Source organism: Pecten maximus, chromosome 11 (genome assembly GCF_902652985.1).
Source record: "Pecten maximus chromosome 11, xPecMax1.1, whole genome shotgun sequence".
NCBI classification, from domain to species: Eukaryota; Metazoa; Mollusca; class Bivalvia; order Pectinida; family Pectinidae; genus Pecten; species Pecten maximus.
In genome coordinates, this window is record NC_047025.1 from 29388619 (window position 1) to 29407710 (window position 19092).

The following is a 19092-nucleotide window of genomic DNA, read 5'->3' on the forward strand; positions in this document are numbered from 1 at the left end:
CAAGGATTGAGTTCCTGGTGAAAGTCTGATAAAAGTACTGAGTCAACAGGATTTTATATCATTACCTCGCAAATGGTACACAAGCTATATCAGTGCATGGCTACATGATGATGGACATAGTCATTAGACATGATATGGATCTTAATCATAATTAAAACATCTCATATTAAACTGGGGTCAGATAAAATACTTCCGAGTTTCATAGTTAATTTAAGGGAAATAACTCCAACATAAAGCTGGCAGAATGCAAAATCTTGACATTATTGATAGTTTACTGAATACACTATAAAGCATGGATGTTTTATTTGGAAGATACTGTTAAAATTATTTTACTGAAGTAAATGAGCATGATTTCTTTGAGCTTGAGAAGCTATTACAAATAATATACTCTTTCAATGGAATGGGGATAAATGGATAGGCCCTGGATTTAATGATAGATCATCTTTAATTTGTGCATTTACTATTTTCTAGGCAGTTGATTAGGGTTTCTTGACACAGTTAGTACAGGAAATTCTGTAGTATTTCTAGTTACCTAGCTAAGAGAACCAGATTTGTGTAACAGAAAAGGGAAAATATGTTGCCAAACAGATTTTAGGGACCTCACTTCCGAACCACAAAGTAGATCAAACTTTTACTCTTACTAAAGATAGATGCTGTTTAATACAAATTTTGAGTTGTAAACAGCAGAGACATTGATTTAAACTGTATCGTGATTCATCCTTCCATGACTGTCGGTGATGTGACCGATTACCAGGTAAGACAAATCTGTGGTGATGATAAGGAACTGAAAAGCGACTGAGGATACTCGATGCAGGTCAACAATGTCACAATCTTGATGGGATATATTAGCCCCATAACTCTTCATTTAATTCAATTTAATTCTGTTTACAGTTATGAATATGTTTATATAATGTTTTAGGTAATTTCTTTTATATATATATATAGATACATGGAAAAATTAAAAAAATGACTCAGACAACATCTAACGTTTTCGTCCCGTCTAGGGACGAAAACATTAGATGTTGTCTGAGTCATTTTTTTTAATTTTTCCATATATTTTCTTCCACAAGGACTACTATTATTTTTTCTCTATATAGATATATGTATATATAATTACGTCATACTAAGAACGATACCAAAATGTTACACAAATTATGTACGGGTGGCCTCCTGTAGAAGCTTTCATTGCACATACTGGTCACAAGAAATCAAGAGAAAACATAATATCCCAATAAAGTTACTTCTTATGATCATGCAATGGAGGCAGCACATACAATTCTCACACCCGTGTCGTCTGATCTACAAGAGTTAATTCCCTTTAATTCTGAAGACCATTCTTGAATTTTGAATTCTGCTGCAGTTTTATCTTGATTATTAGACCTATACATGTATTGCCTTTATATTTATACTATCATACATGTATACATAAAATTGAATTCATATTTAAGGTATGAAAGTGTGACTTTTGTACAATAATTTAATTGGCGATTGGTCATTAAAGTAAAATAGAATTGGATTTTAAGTCAGTAAATAATTGACTTGCTTGTGAAATTATGAATGCAGTCTGGTCCACTTGGTAGAGTAATTTATTTAGCTAACAGTTTACTAACTTAAAAGGTGTGATGAATTATAATTAGTTAATTTAAAGACATCATATGATCAATGATGACCCAACTTTAGTGTGATAAAAAAAATCATACAGAAGACGAACACCGAGGTTTAGAGTAATGTGAATTTGTGTTTCGGAGAACAATATTATCAATAGGCCTGGGACGGGCACACCTTGTATCCATATTGAACAACATGTGCCTTTGTTTACATGGGTATCATGGGATAGATATGACGTCACGAACGGAACTAATATGGCGATCATGGAGACCACGAAATGTCATTATGAACGGGAAAAGTGCCACAATGGGGTAGTAATACGCAGTTAGAGCGACTATGAAGTCGCAAGGAAGTTGTTTCGATGAAAATGGAATATCTTACTATTTAATATTTTAAGCTAAAGCGAACATGGACCGTGTTCGCTTGTTGCTGAGTGCTTGCGAGCATGGCGATATTCCATCTGTACAGGCATTACTGGATGAGGGACTAGATGTAGACAGCACGGATGCTGACGAAACAACCCCTCTACAGGTATACTCAGAATACCAATGTAGGATCGTGGTTATCACAAGCGTATACGTGTGGTATATTGAATACGAATTCTGTATGATTTACCAGCATGTACTTGTATAATGTCATTGTTTACATCTTGGCATTAAATGTTTATACACGGTTGTTGGCACCAACTAACAAAATTATATTATATATGTTTAGTAAATGTCTCCACGGATACCAGCTAGTGGCCTTGACTTAAATATGTTCAAGTCATATATGACGTGTGTCCAAATTCCAAATAACACCGACTTTACATATATTCAACACATCAACAACACTTTTACAGTATAGTTAGTACAAGTCAGAACTTAAATTTTTGGCAATTTATATAATTACAATTCAGTGTCTGAAGCAGAAGTACAATATTGAAACCTTTAAAATGTTAAATTGATTAGTGATCTGTGACACACCTTACAATAGCTATACCTGTTGGCTATATGTGGTCATGAATTGATTATGTAATCCTTATCAGGTGAGACACACACCAAACACTTATGGTCTCTTGTGGCAAACTTCAACTGATAGGATTTACCTGCTGGACTTTTCATCCACTAAGCTATAATTTTTATCAAACTATATACCAAGACTAAATGGTAACGTTGTTGAAGAGTTTTATCAACTTATATCTAAGAGTTATTACATGTACAATTGTATATACTGATTGCAGGTGGCAGCTGCCAACGGACATGATCACATCGTCCGCCTTCTGCTAATGCGTGGGGCGGCCTTAGACAGACGCAATGTGTATGGGTGGACCCCTCTCATGCAGGCCTCGCGTCATGGTCATGCCAATGTGGTGGCCACTCTTCTACAGCAACGCCAGGCTGATACCAATGCCAAAAATCGTCTTGGGGCATCATCCTTGACCCTTGCTGCTCGTGGGGGTCATCTACAGGTGGTGCGCCTATTAGTTGATTGTGGTAGCGACCTGAATGCTTCAGGGAACAGTGCCAGTGGGGAGTGTGAGTTCACTCCTCTCCTTGCGGCAGCTCAGCATGGACATGATACAGTTTTAAGATTCATCCTTGACCGTGGCAGTAATGTGAATTATCGGACACCATCTACTGGTCAATCTGCACTTATGTTGGCTGCTCTGAATGGCCATATGAAAACTGCACAGATCCTGGTTGAGCGAGGATGTGACCCCAATGTTGTGAATGTTGATAACAAGACTGCTCTAGAGATCGCCACACGTAGGAATAGGAGGGAGGTTGCCAGCTATCTTGACAGGAAGACAATCAACAAGCCAAAAATTGGTCAGTGACTGGTTATCACTTTTTTCGTTCGATGTAGATGCATACATATAGAATAGAATGAAAAGTTATTTGATTACAATTGCAAACAGGAGTGTCATTTTTATCATGGGAAAAATAAAAGTTCCCGTTGACATGTTCATCAGCCTATAGTATTTGTTCGAAAAGAAAAAAATGTTACTTTGAAAATTATTCAACTAAAGACAAAATTTTCAGAGCAACCTTAAAAAGCTTCCTACCAGTGTTCTTAATATCTTAACATATTTAATAATTAAAGTTGAACACTGCTTGCTTATGAAAATTTCATTTCTGATGATTGCCTTATAATTATTTTCTCATAAATACCTATACTTGGTATATGAAATGTGTCGGATCTAATGTTAGCTATATAGGGTCTTGCTGTTAAAGAGAAGGGGAATTTCGAAACATTATTTACCTGTGATTGCTGGCTGGGATATCAAATTTTATTTGTGTCTATAATGTTGGTCGTCTTCCTTTTAGAACCAGAAGAAATAAAGCCTGACATTATAGAAGCAGCCAAACATGGTGACATACTGAGGATCCAAGCCATACTAGACAAGGATCTAAGTCAGATTGATGCCAGTTCCCCACAGGATGGGGCCACGCCTCTTATGTTTGCTGCCATGACGGGTCAGTTGGATGTGGCTCGCCTTCTAGTTGCCCGAGAGTGTGATATAAACAAACAGGACAGTATCAGTGGCTGGACTGCACTCATGCAGGCCACCTATCATGGGTATGTCATTTAGAAAACTGAAATTTAAGTTGATATTATGTCACTGTCTATATTAGCATGTACTTTCTGTTATGGTTTATTGAAATTGACAAAATCACAAAAATATGTGGGAATGTTTTCCATTATTTAAAAGAAAGAGACCACTGTTGTTCAATATCCCAATAAACTCTTCATTTAACCCCTTCCAAGGAATGGGTAAACTGCATACGATACACATGGTTTTCACTGTATTTCGAAAAATAAAAATGTCGTATTAAAATCTGGCTTTATGGCTAACAAAACTCTTAACGGTAATATTTTTTGAGGATCATTTATAAAAGTGAAATATACAAACAAAGGATGATGGGACCTTGAAATACTGTATGTTGTAGGTAAATACGTGAATAAGTGGGTTAGCAATTGAATTCTTTTTAGACATTATTTTATAAAGGTCTTATGTTAATCTACAAATAATTTTTATTTCTAGGAAAAAATCTGTGGCAGTGTTTCTGATTGATCAAGGAGCAGATGTAACCATACAGGCCAAGAATGGATGTACTGCTTTTGACATGGCACTCATCATAGGTGGGTGTTATCACAGCTTACCTACTCAGTTCGAAACCACAAATGTAGCAAATTTAACACGACATTGGTGATTATTTTGCAAACACAGGTAATTTCTTTAAGAATCGTTAATTATAGAAGCTAAATAAATAGCAAATAAAGCCATACTCATGGAATGTCCATAAAATGAAGGTTTTATTCATTATGCTAGGTTTTTGAAAAGTAACCAACAAATAAATTGTAATGATCCCTGTCATGTCAACAGAGGATGTGGATACGGAGCTGCTACGACTGCTGGCTTCCAAAGCAATGTCGGTGAATAAGGAGGACAAGGGAAAGAAGTCATCTACTAAGCAGAATGGCCTTTCAAAGACCTTCACTGCTACAGACTCTGGGTAGGTTCATAATAGCGGAACTGGACTGCGCTGACCACCGGTGACCAGCTAGTAGCTCAAATAGCATTCGTCAAGAGTTTGGAGGTCCTGGTCTTGTTGCATATTCCCTCTTCTGTTACACTAGTTATTATGATTTAAAAAAAAAACGGTGGCCAAAGGCCTTCTTAATGTGATTCTCACAACGACTTCACCAGACTGTATGTTATGTAAATATTTTGGGGTAATTTGGTGCTCTAAATATTGTGTATATATTTCATCTGATAGTTTCAAAAACAAGGTTTCAACATCTACAGCCGTAATTTCAAATCCATATCATTTTACATAGTAAATAGCAAGAGTTACTGGAATTTTACCTTTTTTTTCAGTGTGGATGAACAACCCAAAAGTGGACTAAAAGTAAGTACATGTACTGATAAATGGTTAATTAAAACATGACAGTTTTTGTTTATCAGTTGGATCAGAGTTGTTCATTTATGAAATGATGACAGACCTAATGATTTGATGTTGCTTTGAAACAAGCCCTGACAAAAACTGTCAAGGCCTGTATTAATATCAGCAGGTCTTGCAAGATTTATGCCTGAAATGTTACATTTAGGAATTGACAAACCGGTTTGTTTTTGCATAATAGGCCCCTGGACTTAAATACAGGGCAAGATACAATTTGTTGATTCACTTGCAAACTCCTACAGGATGAGACATGGTGTTGTTAGCAATTTGTTTTATCCTATATATATACTGTTAGTAACTGCATGGAAAAAAAATCTTAGTTTTTGTTTTTTTTTAAAAATCTCTCGTTGTCTGACTCACTTAATCATATGACAACAGTTATCCAAGTTCGAATATATATAATTGAAATAACTTAAATGTCACATTTTCTGGTTTAAAATATGGAGAGAAAAAAACACAAACAACAAAGTCTTTGTTAAAACATATTTAGTAGTCAACTTCAGATAATCAACAATGACATGGATACCAGTGTTATACAAACATGTTTTATTTATTGTCTTGTGTCTCAATATTGACATTTTTTTCAGGCCTGGTTGAGTAGATTGACGAGTAGAATTAAGAATACAAAACTTGGTCGTACAATGAACTCTACAAATCGTCTCACTCCTGTCACTGCCCTACATTCATCAACATCAGTACAGGACCTCACCTTGACCATTCCCAAAAGTCCTCTGGTGGTAAGTGTTGTGACTTTCCCTTGTATAGAACTTATTGCACAAACAATCTAGACCTCTATATAGCTAGACATCAAGATTAATAACCGATTCCTTTGGACATGTGGATTGTTAATTCTGACACAATGCTGTCTTCTGGCAATTTGTCTAGGGACTTTGTCAGAAATTACATAAACTTTGCTGCTTTGGTCAAAGAGTTGTTATAATGTTATTTTCTAGATAAGTTCACAAAAAATTGACTTCATGATACAGATTAAAAAAACCTTTCTGGACGCAAATAATATAATTGCTGCTATATTTTATAGTTATAGTTTTAATATGCATTTATTTAGTGAAAAGGGTTTAATACTCAAATATTACAAATATTTCTCCATACAAGATTTGGTGGTTACATTTGACTCTGAATTACAAACAGAAATTTTAACGACTCTTAATTGGGACTGATATTTGGAACCACAATAATACCAGTATGAAATTTAAACTGTTTACACATGTGCAAACATTATCTGGAATTTGTTTAATATTTATGACATTATGAATACTTTAAACTATTTCAGCCCCCCAGGAAAACCAACAATTTCATGGACCAGTCACACATCTCCACAAGTTATGATCAGATTCTCCTGGAAAACAAGAAGAGTGCTTCTATGTACACACTGGTCTGTATTTTAGGAGTAATATATATATAGTTTTATATATACAGTGTATATATGATATTTATATTTCTTACTTCATTAAAAATAAATCTTTCATTATTGCAAATAATCAATTCAGGGTGAATGTATTCTTGTGATCTTTAAAAAAAAATACGTGTTCAATGTGAGTTTGTTACCTTTGTTTTGATATTTTTCAATCAACCTTTTCTTCCATTTCCAGGATATAAATCCACCAAACTCGAATTTGACAAGTGAGACTTTAAAGCCCTGTGATCCCACCGTTTCTGCCGACTCCTACATTTGATTTAGATATCTCAAGCCCCCGCAGTAAGCCCCTGAGTGCCCGAGGCCCTGACACCAGCTCAACCCTACACTCTCCAATCCGTCCAATGATGAAACCGCCAATGATGTTCATGCCTAACAAAACCAGCAGCAATCTGAGCTCTAGTCCTGCCAGTCCTTCCAGCTCAGGGAGGTTTGTGGCAGCCAATCAAAACAATGGTAAGACAAGAAAAATACATTCAAATTGGCTCTCCAGAATTCAAATTTTGTATTACAAATAACCAGAGTGCAGAACTTGAATGGTTCTTGTTTTCAATCTGTGGTCTTATTGAGGATAAGACTTCTTCTACAGCTAGACATTTTCACAAGATTTGACTGTAAATCAGCAAGAAAATTATATCTCCAACATCTCCTTATTGTGTCGCCTTTGAAAAAGGAGACATATAGGTATTACTTTTCGGCGGCGTCGGCTTCGTCCGGAAAATGGTTTTCGTGCGATAACTTAAGTAGTTTAGAACGGATTATTTCAAAACTTCATGGGAAGGTTCATTACCATGATAGCTCGGACAAGTCCGATAACCAAAATTATTCGCACCTTTTTAAAAGAGTTATAGCCCTTTAATTTTTTGCGAAAATGGTTTCCACTCAATAACTTGAATAATTATTACAGGATTAATTTGAAACTTCATGGGAAGGTTCGTTACCATAATACTGTGGACAAATTCGTTAACCAAATTTATTTGCACCATTTTAAAAGAGTTATGGCCCTTTAATTTTTTGCGAAAATGGTTTCCACTCAATAACTTGAATAATTATTACTGGATTAATTTGAAACTGCATGGGAAGGTTCGTTACCATAATACTGTGGACAAGTTCGTTATTGTTTTTTTTTATTCAAGTCCTAATTTTAAAGAGTTATGACCCTTTAATTATTCGCATACACAGGCGACACCTCCACTTCCGTGGAATTCTTGTATTATCATATACAAGTAACTTAATTTAAATGTATCCTTATTTACTGGTAGGTCTTCATTGTACCAGTCTAATATGAAAGTTATTAATGAAATTATTTGAAAACTTAAACAACATAGTTCTGTGCATTTCCTTTACAGGTGACTACAATGAGAACGGTATATATTCTCCTACAAATAATAAAGGACCACTAGTTTTCTTGCCACCACAGACACCATCACGTCTTTTCATGCCACGGTAAGATAGCTCAATTAAACGTCGCAAGTATATTTAAATATTCCTCTATCTTCAATGAAGTGTTAAATCATTTGAACTTTGATTATATGATGTCAACAGTGATGAAGACCAAAGACTTTTCACAAATGGGGCATTGTATCACAAAAATGTCATGGTTTAACATTTCTTCATTACACTGAAAACGAAGAAAAGAATAAAGGTAACATTTTTAGGGCTTGCAAAAAATATGTTCAGTTAACTTGAGTGTATTTTGAGGCAGAGTATATATTTCTTATTTACTTACAGCAAATCATCCGTACCATCGGCCTTCAGGACAGCGTCCAACACAACTTCACCAAATAGTTCAACAAGTGGCAGTTCCTCCGTCACACCCCAGCGATCACATTCTCATGGTCGTAGCACTTCATCCAAGGAGAGCACCACTTCAACTCTCACCCCATCCCCCTCGCCTACTCCAGGAAAGGTAGGCTATATGAAAGCTAACAGGATACAAATTAGCTATGTACACGCAAACACCAGGAAAGGTAGCTTATATGAGCCAACACGAGGAACATTAGCTATACACAAACCTACACCAGGATAGGTAGGTTATATGATTTCTTACATGATAAAGATTAGCTATACACACACCTACACCAGGATAGGTAGCTTATATAAGCCAACATAAGGAACATTAGCTATACACACCTATGATTGCTTACATGATACAGATTAGCTATACACAAACCTACACCAGGAAAGTTAAATATACTGTCTCATTCACTTGGAGGATATGACTCGCCAGCACATAAACAAATTTGAATTAAATTTTTCTGTCTTTTCTGCACTGTTAATGGTTATAGTGTTAATTAATGGCTGTTTTGAACAAACACATTTTAATTTTATTTATGGTTGCTTCTCTTGAAACCTTAAAATATGCAGCAATGGAATGTGACTATTTAAACTTGTAATATTCAATCAATTATTGATACATCATTTTTATAGTTTTAAATATTTCAATACCAAACAATGATTACCCCTTTAGTTTTAAAACTGTTAAAAACTACTTTGTTACATCATGTCGTAATAAAAAAAATCTTCTTTACAGTTCCAAGAAGATCCTGGACATATACTCAGCTCTCTGCATGAGAATGAAACTAACACGAATGGTGAGTGCCATCATGGTTTTGTTGTCCATCGTTAGCTCACCTGATCTTGTGGTATTTAACTTATGCCATAGTGCGGTCCATCTGTCGGCCGTCAACTTTTCCTTTAAATTGTTACTAGTCATTAAGTACTAAGTGGATTGGGACCAAATTTAGGATGAAGTTTCCTTTGGGGCTCTGGAAGCAGAGTGGTTAATGTGTCCCAGACACTTAATCACTAGCCCTCCTTCTCTGGGTTGCGAGGTCGAAACTCACGTGGGGCAGTTGCCTGGTACTGACCGTAGGTCGGTGGTTTTTCTCCTTGTACTCCAGCTTTCCTCCACCTCCAAACCAGGCACATCCTTAAATGACCCTGGCAGTTAATAGGACGTTAAACAAAATAAACCAAACCAAATCCAAGTCATCTGACTTTTTACTAGCCTTATAACCTCCCCAAGAATGGTAGTTCTTATTGTTGATATGAGATTTCACATAATAACAATGTTCTCAAGTTTTAGTTTTGTCCAGCTGAAAAAAAAAAGTCAGTCTATATACCTGTTCACTGAAATAGAATACATACTTGAAATACAAGTCGACTATTTCCCTACCAACCACTTGGATTTGTGGACCAGTTTAAATAAATATCAACTTTTTAATCAGATGTTTACTCTCTTTTTTTTATTATTTCAGATGAACTTTCGGGAATTTTAAAGAAATTATCCCTGGAGAAATACCAACCAATATTTGAAGAACAAGAGGTAAATTTAAATTGGAATATAATATGTCTGTCTGTAATCATGTAATACCCGTGATTGGCGTTATGATAGCTTTCTGCTGTTGCTGTTCCAAAGAATGATAAAGATGGAATTATTAAAAATGGAAATGGTTTGTAGTTTGTTTACATGCACCTGTCTAGATTTCAAACCCGCTGATTCGATAGTAAGCACTGATGAACCATTGAACACTACCAGGTAACGCCTTGTTTAACTGTTATTTGTTTAGGTGGACATGGAGGCATTCCTGACCCTGAATGATACTGACCTGAATGAGCTTGGTATCTCTCACACACAGTCACGACAGCAGATCCTGAAAACTATATCTGAACTTAAGACGGGAAAGGTATGAAAACGAAGCCCTAAAACTAAATGCAAATCTTCAAAGCAAGCTTTAAAAGAATTTGTTCACATTCTAAAAGAAAAGACAAGGCATAGACTGTTCATTAAAGAAAAAAAGAACTGCTTTTTCAAAAATCCATAAAGCCAACCCTAATATTGAATAAAATGTTCAGTAAAATGAGTTATTGATCATACTACCATCAGTAGGTTGTGTACAATCTCACCTTTGTTTTATTTAACTGTTTCAATTATTTATCATCAGGGTAAAGAGCGCCAGCAGTTTGTTGATACAATGACCACCTTCCAGTCAACACTACGAGTTCGACCAGCAGACCCTTCTAGTAGAATCAATGGGTATTGACTTATAACACAAAGGAGATGCTTGAGGGACATTAGCCAATCTTGTGAAATAGTATTAAAAAAAGATTGTAATGACACTCTACAGTAATCAGGGAAATTATCTTCCTATCAAACATTAGACACTTTTCCTTGTAATCAGGACCTGTATCACACCAGAATGATACTTCCGATGATTTATTCTGCGAGTTGTTTTTAGTCCTGATCATTTTGATGCCCTTTGTGACTTTATTTGAGGTTTACTGTTTTACTGATTGCCTTGTCCAATGCTGCTCTACAGATTTTACTTTTTTTTGAAGCCTACAATTGAAACAAAATAGTCACAATACTAATTACTATCATTTATATATCACTTTGGGGTCGCACATATACGACTGCTGATTGATAAGTTGTGAGCCTCATAGTAAGGATTTGAATTTTGCCGAAAATATTGTATTATTTTTCAACATAATCCCCTTCAATATTTATACACTTTTGCCAGCGGTGTTTAAGGGCCTCATTGCCACTTTTATAGAACTTCTTTTCTTGGCTGTTTAGAAAGTCATCCACTGCAAGTTAGGGTTAGGGTGCCAGAAATAGCTGTTTTCAGTTTTGGAAATAGATTAAAGTCTGATGAAGTGAGATTGGGTGAATAAGGCAGATACTCAATCAATTTAAAGCCACAATCGTGAACGGCAGCCATGGCAATGACAGACTCTTTCACCCTAGCCCTAACCGATTTTGTCCATTTTGCAAAAAATGCTTGCCTTGTTTACTTCGGAGTGCTACCTCATCAATATAAACTTACCAAATGAGGCACCATTTATGAGATTTAATAACATTTTGGATTTTCTTGGGGGTCAAAAGTGGTAAAACAGCCAAAACTAACTAATTACTTGCAGAAATGCTTGAATTAAAAAAAATTTTGAAAAGTGTTCCAAACCTTTGTAATTTAGTAGGATCACTGCATGCTTATTCTTCAGTAGTCATGTTTTTCATATATGTATAATCTTGCAGTTATTTGTAGGATGCAGAATAAAGCGAGGTGTGGCGGCATTCATGTTGTACCAACATATTTCTAGTGAACAGAATTAGTCCTATGCATACATGTACACTCTTCATGATTCCTTATTTTTAAATAGTCTATAGGGAAAAAAATTACGATTATTCCATGTATGTCTCCATATGATAAAAATGACATTGTGAAAATGATATTTAAAATTCAAGGAAAACTAGCTTGATTACTCAATTCAAATTAAACCTCCTGTCTTTTTTGTTATAGGTGGTCACACCCCTCATCATCAGGGGACACGGATCATTCTTGAAAAACTTCCTCTGCATTTTCGTGATCTTTGTGGGATGAGGAATTTACCCGAGTTAAGGCACCTTCAGCACAAAATGGAGTCTGACATTACCTTACACATCTCTGGAAGTGATTCTAGGGTAAACCTTACATACTCCGGAAGGGTGACATTACCTTACACATCTCTGGAAGTGATTCTACGGTAAACCTTACATACTCCGGAAGGTTGGCATTACCTTACATACTCCGGAAGGTTGGCATGACCTTACATACTCCGGAAGGTTGGCATTACCTTACACATCTGTGGAAGTGATTCTACGGTAAACCTTACATACTCCGGAAGGTTGGCATTACCTTACACATCTGTGGAAGTGATTCTAGGGTAAACCTTACATACTCCGGAAGGTTGGCATTACCTTACACATCTCTGGAAGTGATTCTACGGTAAACCTTACATACTCCGGAAGGTTGGCATTACCTTACACATCTGTGGAAGTGATTCTACGGTAAACCTTACATACTCCGGAAGGTTGGCATTACCTTACACATCTGTGGAAGTGATTCTAGGGTAAACCTTACATACTCCGGAAGGTTGGCATTACCTTACACATCTCTGGAAGTGATTCTAGGGTAAACCTTACATACTCCGGAAGGTTGGCATTACCTTACACATCTCTGGAAGTGATTCTACGGTAAACCTTACATACTCCGGAAGGTTGGCATTACCTTACACATCTGTGGAAGTGATTCTACGGTAAACCTTACATACTCCGGAAGGTTGGCATTACCTTACACATCTGTGGAAGTGATTCTAGGGTAAACCTTACATACTCCGGAAGGTTGGCATTACCTTACACATCTCTGGAAGTGATTCTACGGTAAACCTTACATACTCCGGAAGGTTGGCATTACCTTACACATCTGTGGAAGTGATTCTACGGTAAACCTTACATACTCCGGAAGGTTGGCATTACCTTACACATCTGTGGAAGTGATTCTACGGTAAACCTTACATACTCCGGAAGGTTGGCATTACCTTACACATCTCTGGAAGTGATTCTACGGTAAACCTTACATACTCCGGAAGGTTGGCATTACCTTACACATCTCTGGAAGTGATTCTACGGTAAACCTTACATACTCCGGAAGGTTGGCATTACCTTACACATCTGTGGAAGTGATTCTACGGTAAACCTTACATACTCCGGAAGGTTGGCATTACCTTACACATCTCTGGAAGTGATTCTACGGTAAACCTTACATACTCCGGAAGGTTGGCATTACCTTACACATCTCTGGAAGTGATTCTACGGTAAACCTTACATACTCTGGGAGGGTTAACCACGTATTGAAGAGCTCCTCCACAAATATATATCCATGATTTATAGGGATGGGACCACTCGTAGGGTTGTGTTATAAGCATTCCATGTGCCAGGCTGGACTGGTCATGTGACTGGTCATGCTTCTCATCACATGATGAAACAATTTATGATGGATTATGTGATGTATCATTATTTATTACAGAAAGATATTTAGTGAGGAAGGAACTAAGATTTGTGAAAAACTCTATATCATTGTGGATATGTTAATGAGGAATACAGGAAAGGAGAGGTCACATGACGGATCATATGGTTAGAATGTACCTCTGACAAGACTCCTGGCATATAGGACTACTGCCAAATACTACCTGATGTAATTGTATGATGTGGTGTAGCACCAGCCAAACACTACTCGTTTAACAGGTATATCCAATCAGTATGATAGTCCCTACCTGCTGACGTATGACATATATATACTAGTTGGGAGCCCCTACCTTTTGTCAGGACTACCTACTGACGTATGACATATATATACTAGTTGGGAACCCCTACCTTTTGTCAGGACTACCTACTGACGTATGACATATATATACTAGTTGGGAACCCCTACCTTTTGTCAGGACTACCTACTGACGTATGACATATATATACTAGTTGGGAACCCCTACCTTTTGTCAGGACTATCTACTGACGTATGACATATATATACTAGTTGGGAACCCCTACCTTTTGACAGGACTACCTACTAACGTATGACATATACTAGTTTGGAGTCGAGGACTCCTGTGTTTAATTTCTACTACATGACAAACCTGTACATGTGTTGTCCATGCTACAGTCAGGCAAAGTTTCAAGAGGGGCAAGGTATTTCTTGATATACCGCTGGAAATACTAGATAATATTTGTGTCACCATCGTCCATTTGTTTTACTGCTGATAGTTCATCATATTAGCAACATGTTTTTGCATACTCAAAGTAACACTATTTGTATATTTCAGTATTGTAAAATGATAATGATTGGCAATGCATTTATTCATGTCAGATGTATAATTTTTCATTTCCATAATTAGAATGAGTCCATTGTAAGATTTCCAGTTAGAACTCACTGTTACGTGGCCATAAATTCTGTCAACAATAAACTTAAGTGCTATGGTGACTTTTATAATTTTGTCATTAATATAATTTGTTATGAAGTACAGAGCAGAATTTTGCTGTAAATAATTTTTGTTTTCACAAATGAGGCTTCACTATTGGGATGTAAATGATCAATAAATAATGGTTGTTAATGATGAATTTATATAATGGTTGACTAATTGGTTGTTAAAGGACATATAATGGTCAATTAATTAATGGGTGTAAATGATGGTTATACATTTAATAATGTGATATGTGCTGTTAGTATTCCTCCTAAGAGAAATATTGCTTATACTCAATATAGCAAGTTAGATGGAAATGTCAGGCCTTTAGTGAGAAATGTAAGAGGTGCACAGAGCGAGTGAAATACTTTATTCGAGTTTGTTGTTTACTTGTTTACAAGTACATGCTAGTGGAATGTGCAATCTACAATGATCCATTCACAAGGTATCAACTTATGTCATCTCATGAAAAATGTTTATTCAAATGATTTAAAGAATATATAGCTTTATAAAAACCATGTTGAATTGATCTGTATAATTTTAGTTCCATTATCATTTATTTTATGTTTAATAGTATTTTATCTTATATTTCCAAGTTGTGTCAAATGTTCTAAAAATGTTTGTGTCATAATGCAATGCTTGAAAATGGTTGACATATTGTACCCTGGGAGTGTTCACAACAGCTGATAAATGTCTTCTGTCCACACAAGTTGTCCGTCCACAAGGTCCTACCATAACAAAGATTTATACCTATAAAGAAATCTATGCACAAACAATTACATATTATCGTAATGATTTTATTTTATATTTTAATAACCCATGTGTTTCTATCAAGCCCCCTAGTAATTATGCCATATATCTAGATAGTTTATGTCTTGTATATATATATGTCTATATTTAATTGTGTTCAGTACATGTATCAGGGTCTTAAAGTTCTACATTCTTCAAACAATCACATTTTGTTACAACATTATAATTAGAATCTTAATATCTTAAGTCTCTAATAGAAAAGTGAAAATAATAATAAAAAATGATATATATTTGTACAATGTATAAGGAAAATGAAAGTAAGATATGATTACATATAAGTTGTATTGTAGATGAAAATTTTACTCCTCAAGTTAAGGAAATTGTTATGATTTAGATAAATTTATAAGGTGACAGGTTTGTGTAGTGCTACTTCTGTCTATAACATGCAAAAATATATTGGTTTTTACACATAACACTGGATAGTTGTAATTAAGCACATGAGAATTAGCATGAAAAACTCAAAATACTGGTACAATTAATAATAAATTTATAATTTTAGCATAAAAGCTCAAAATACATTTTTGCTAAATTTAGAATTTTCACAGAAATAATTTATACGAAATTCAAGTTGTATTAATAAGTCTTTGATCATGAGTATGCCATGAATGATTCTGTCGAGAACTATGAATTTTCATTTGAATAGATAGAATGTGCTAAGTTATAATTAGGCACACATATATATTGTGCCATGAGGTGTCCAAATTAAACGTATCCTTATGTTTGGTAGTATAGTGACAATTTTCTGGTCGTGTTGAAATCAATGTTACAAAATGATAAATTTATTAAAGATCTTTGAAATAAGAGGCTCGACTTGAAGATGATGATGTGAATAGCTGTGATAAATACCTAGTATTGATTCTTTATTTTGGTGTTCTTGTGTGTTATCTTGTACTTTTTCCAGTTTTACTTTTTTTTGGCTTCTATGCAAGTATACACCTAGCTATGGTCTAATTCTTCATCCTTTGATAAGCCTTTTGGATGCTATTGGATATTTGTGGGCTGATCTGATAATGCATATGGGTGGGAACATAAGACTATGTGGGTACCAACCGTGCGACTGGCTAAGCGGGCGTGTTTGCCTAAAATAAGTGATATTGCTTATGCCTGTAATCTGCCAAATTTCATCAAGTTGAGAAATGTTCCCACCTAGCAAGTTAATGATCAGGTTAATGATGATCAGATAACCTCTAAGAACGATTTGAACGGCCTATAATGGTTGCTAACAAGATGAATTTGTCTTTTCTGAGTGATGATGTTGTAATATGTAAGGTGATTCCACAATAAGAAATCCCTACACCTTTGCCCTTAGGTTTTCACAATTTTACTTCAAATGTACAGTGTAATAATGTAAAGTGTAGTAGAATTCATGTCAATTCGTTCATTACTTGCAAAATATACAAAAACATCCCTGGATAAAGTTTTGTAAGACACAGTGCTTTTGAATATGATATTGATATTTTTCGCACATGAACTTCATAATTAGAAGGAAAAAAACTGCAAAGGTAACAAGATGAGGACATTTTTTAACCAACATTGATAACCAAAGTTATTTATATACAGATTCACACTTGTATAATTTTATTATTCAAAATCAATCACAAGGATTTAAGTTGTGTGTAATATATGATAATTTTCTAATATTCCCAATCCAAATCATATATAGTACGTACACAGGCTCATGGTAAATCATCACCAATATATTGATATGTCATAGAGATGACCATTTACTTTTTCAACCAATCAAAGGCAACCTTTATGCTTTATTTCCATGGAATGTTTAAACCATTCAATGACACTTTTTTTTCAATGAAAACTTAACTTTTCATAGAATGTTAACCAATCAAAGGCAACCTTACTTTTCATGAAATGTTTAAACCAATCAAAGGCAACCTTACTTTTCATGAAATGTTTCTTGAAAGGGTTGATTGTGTGAGATGATGTTTTTTTTTACTATTTTATAGATGTTTAAACATCATTATTGTATCTGTGATGTGTATGACCTAACTTTGTTGTGATGACTGTATACCATGACCTAAAACTACAGGGTACGTAGCACTTGTAGAATAAGATTTCCTGTGATGTCACAATATTGCCTGATTTTAGAATGGTGTTTTTTAGATGCATTTTCAATATCAATTTTTAATAGTGATCAAAATTACCTTTAAGTTTTCATTTTGTAAAATTTTCATGAAACTGGAGTCCAACTTTACATCCTATATAACCTAAGTTATCAAAAATGGAAGGTTTTGTTCATTATGTTCTTATGATATGATTAACAATAATGTTTTTTGCCATTGCTAGTTTAATTTTTAATGTAAACTTGCACTTTTTTGATATACAAATCTTAACCAAGTTTCAGAATCGAGCCGTCCTGTCTACTTTTAGAAATGACCTTTATAGCTATATTTTATCTTTTTATTAAGAGTTTGTATATCATGTGCCGTCCAAATTGTTGCATTTTTTAACAAAAACATGTTTTTTTAACAGTGTAACATACTGTAATGCTGCTGGTTATGCTCGCAGAATGTACAACGATAGTTCCCACTGGTTAGCTCAATGAGACGAGAGATATAAGTCGTGGTGTAATGTACATGAATTAGATATACATACAGTGTATCTGACACCCCTATGTGACAGAAAAAAACAAAATACGATGTTTAAAATAACTTTTTGCCATTGTCCACAAGGATTATGCTTTTACTTATCTATCATTAATACCAACATCTACTCAAAAATACTTTAATTTGGAAAATGTATATTACATTATAACAATCACAGGAGGTAGGCGCGGACGTACGTCACAAAAAATAATTGTCAGATTAAAAAAATAGCCTCTCCCGAATATGGCCCGTCCCACGACTTGACACTTTTTTGACAATTATTTTTTTGTGACGTAGGTCCGTGCCTATCCCCTGTGATAACAATGATTAAATGTTAACCTTAACAAGGTTTCGAATCTTAAAGGTTTCTGATGTTTATTCAGCCTTTTAGAAAATATATGGACCCATATCATCAAGACCAATAAAATGTCAGAAACCTTCAGATTAATGTACATGTAGCTTCTTTCAGAAAAACAGTATTGAAAAGAGGTAATATGTAACAACGCTGTAAATTAACGTTGCTGAAATCCTGGAGTGTAAAAAAGGAATTATTATTTTATATTCTATGTCTGCCCACATTCAAAGATCGCCAATGTTAACTTTTACAAGGCATTGTATTGCAGATGAGGATGTATACCTAGAATTTGTTTTCATATATAAATATCTTACTATATCAATTCAAATATCAGAACTTGAGGTATGAACCGGAGTAGGCTAGGAAGATAGTTCCTTGAACAAGGCCAAAAGTAATGATTGGAAGTAAGAGTAGGAATTAAGTGGGGAAATGTCTACGCAGTGATGTGAGCTGGTGTATGGATGCTTATGTGATATGTGTACGAATGATGCTTCGAGAGTGCTATTGTTGATTATTTGAATACCATTAAATTATCACATCAGTTCACTTTGTGTTCTT

General features: G+C 35.1%; 1 protein-coding gene across 1 annotated transcript; it reads left to right on the forward strand.

The window, feature by feature from the left end:
* The first annotated feature begins 1847 nt into the window (after positions 1 to 1847).
* LOC117337407 (ankyrin repeat and SAM domain-containing protein 6-like) lies at positions 1848 to 19080 on the forward strand. Its single transcript, XM_033898381.1, is given in 17 exon segments — positions 1848 to 2139; positions 2831 to 3419; positions 3918 to 4170; positions 4637 to 4734; positions 4979 to 5108; positions 5474 to 5504; positions 6143 to 6292; positions 6847 to 6948; positions 7166 to 7210; positions 7212 to 7446; positions 8340 to 8436; positions 8722 to 8899; positions 9524 to 9584; positions 10251 to 10318; positions 10563 to 10679; positions 10938 to 11029; positions 12294 to 19080. Coding segments are annotated over 17 exon segments (2412 nt in total). The 5' UTR covers positions 1848 to 2016; the 3' UTR covers positions 12337 to 19080.
* Positions 19081 to 19092: the final 12 nt, after the last annotated feature.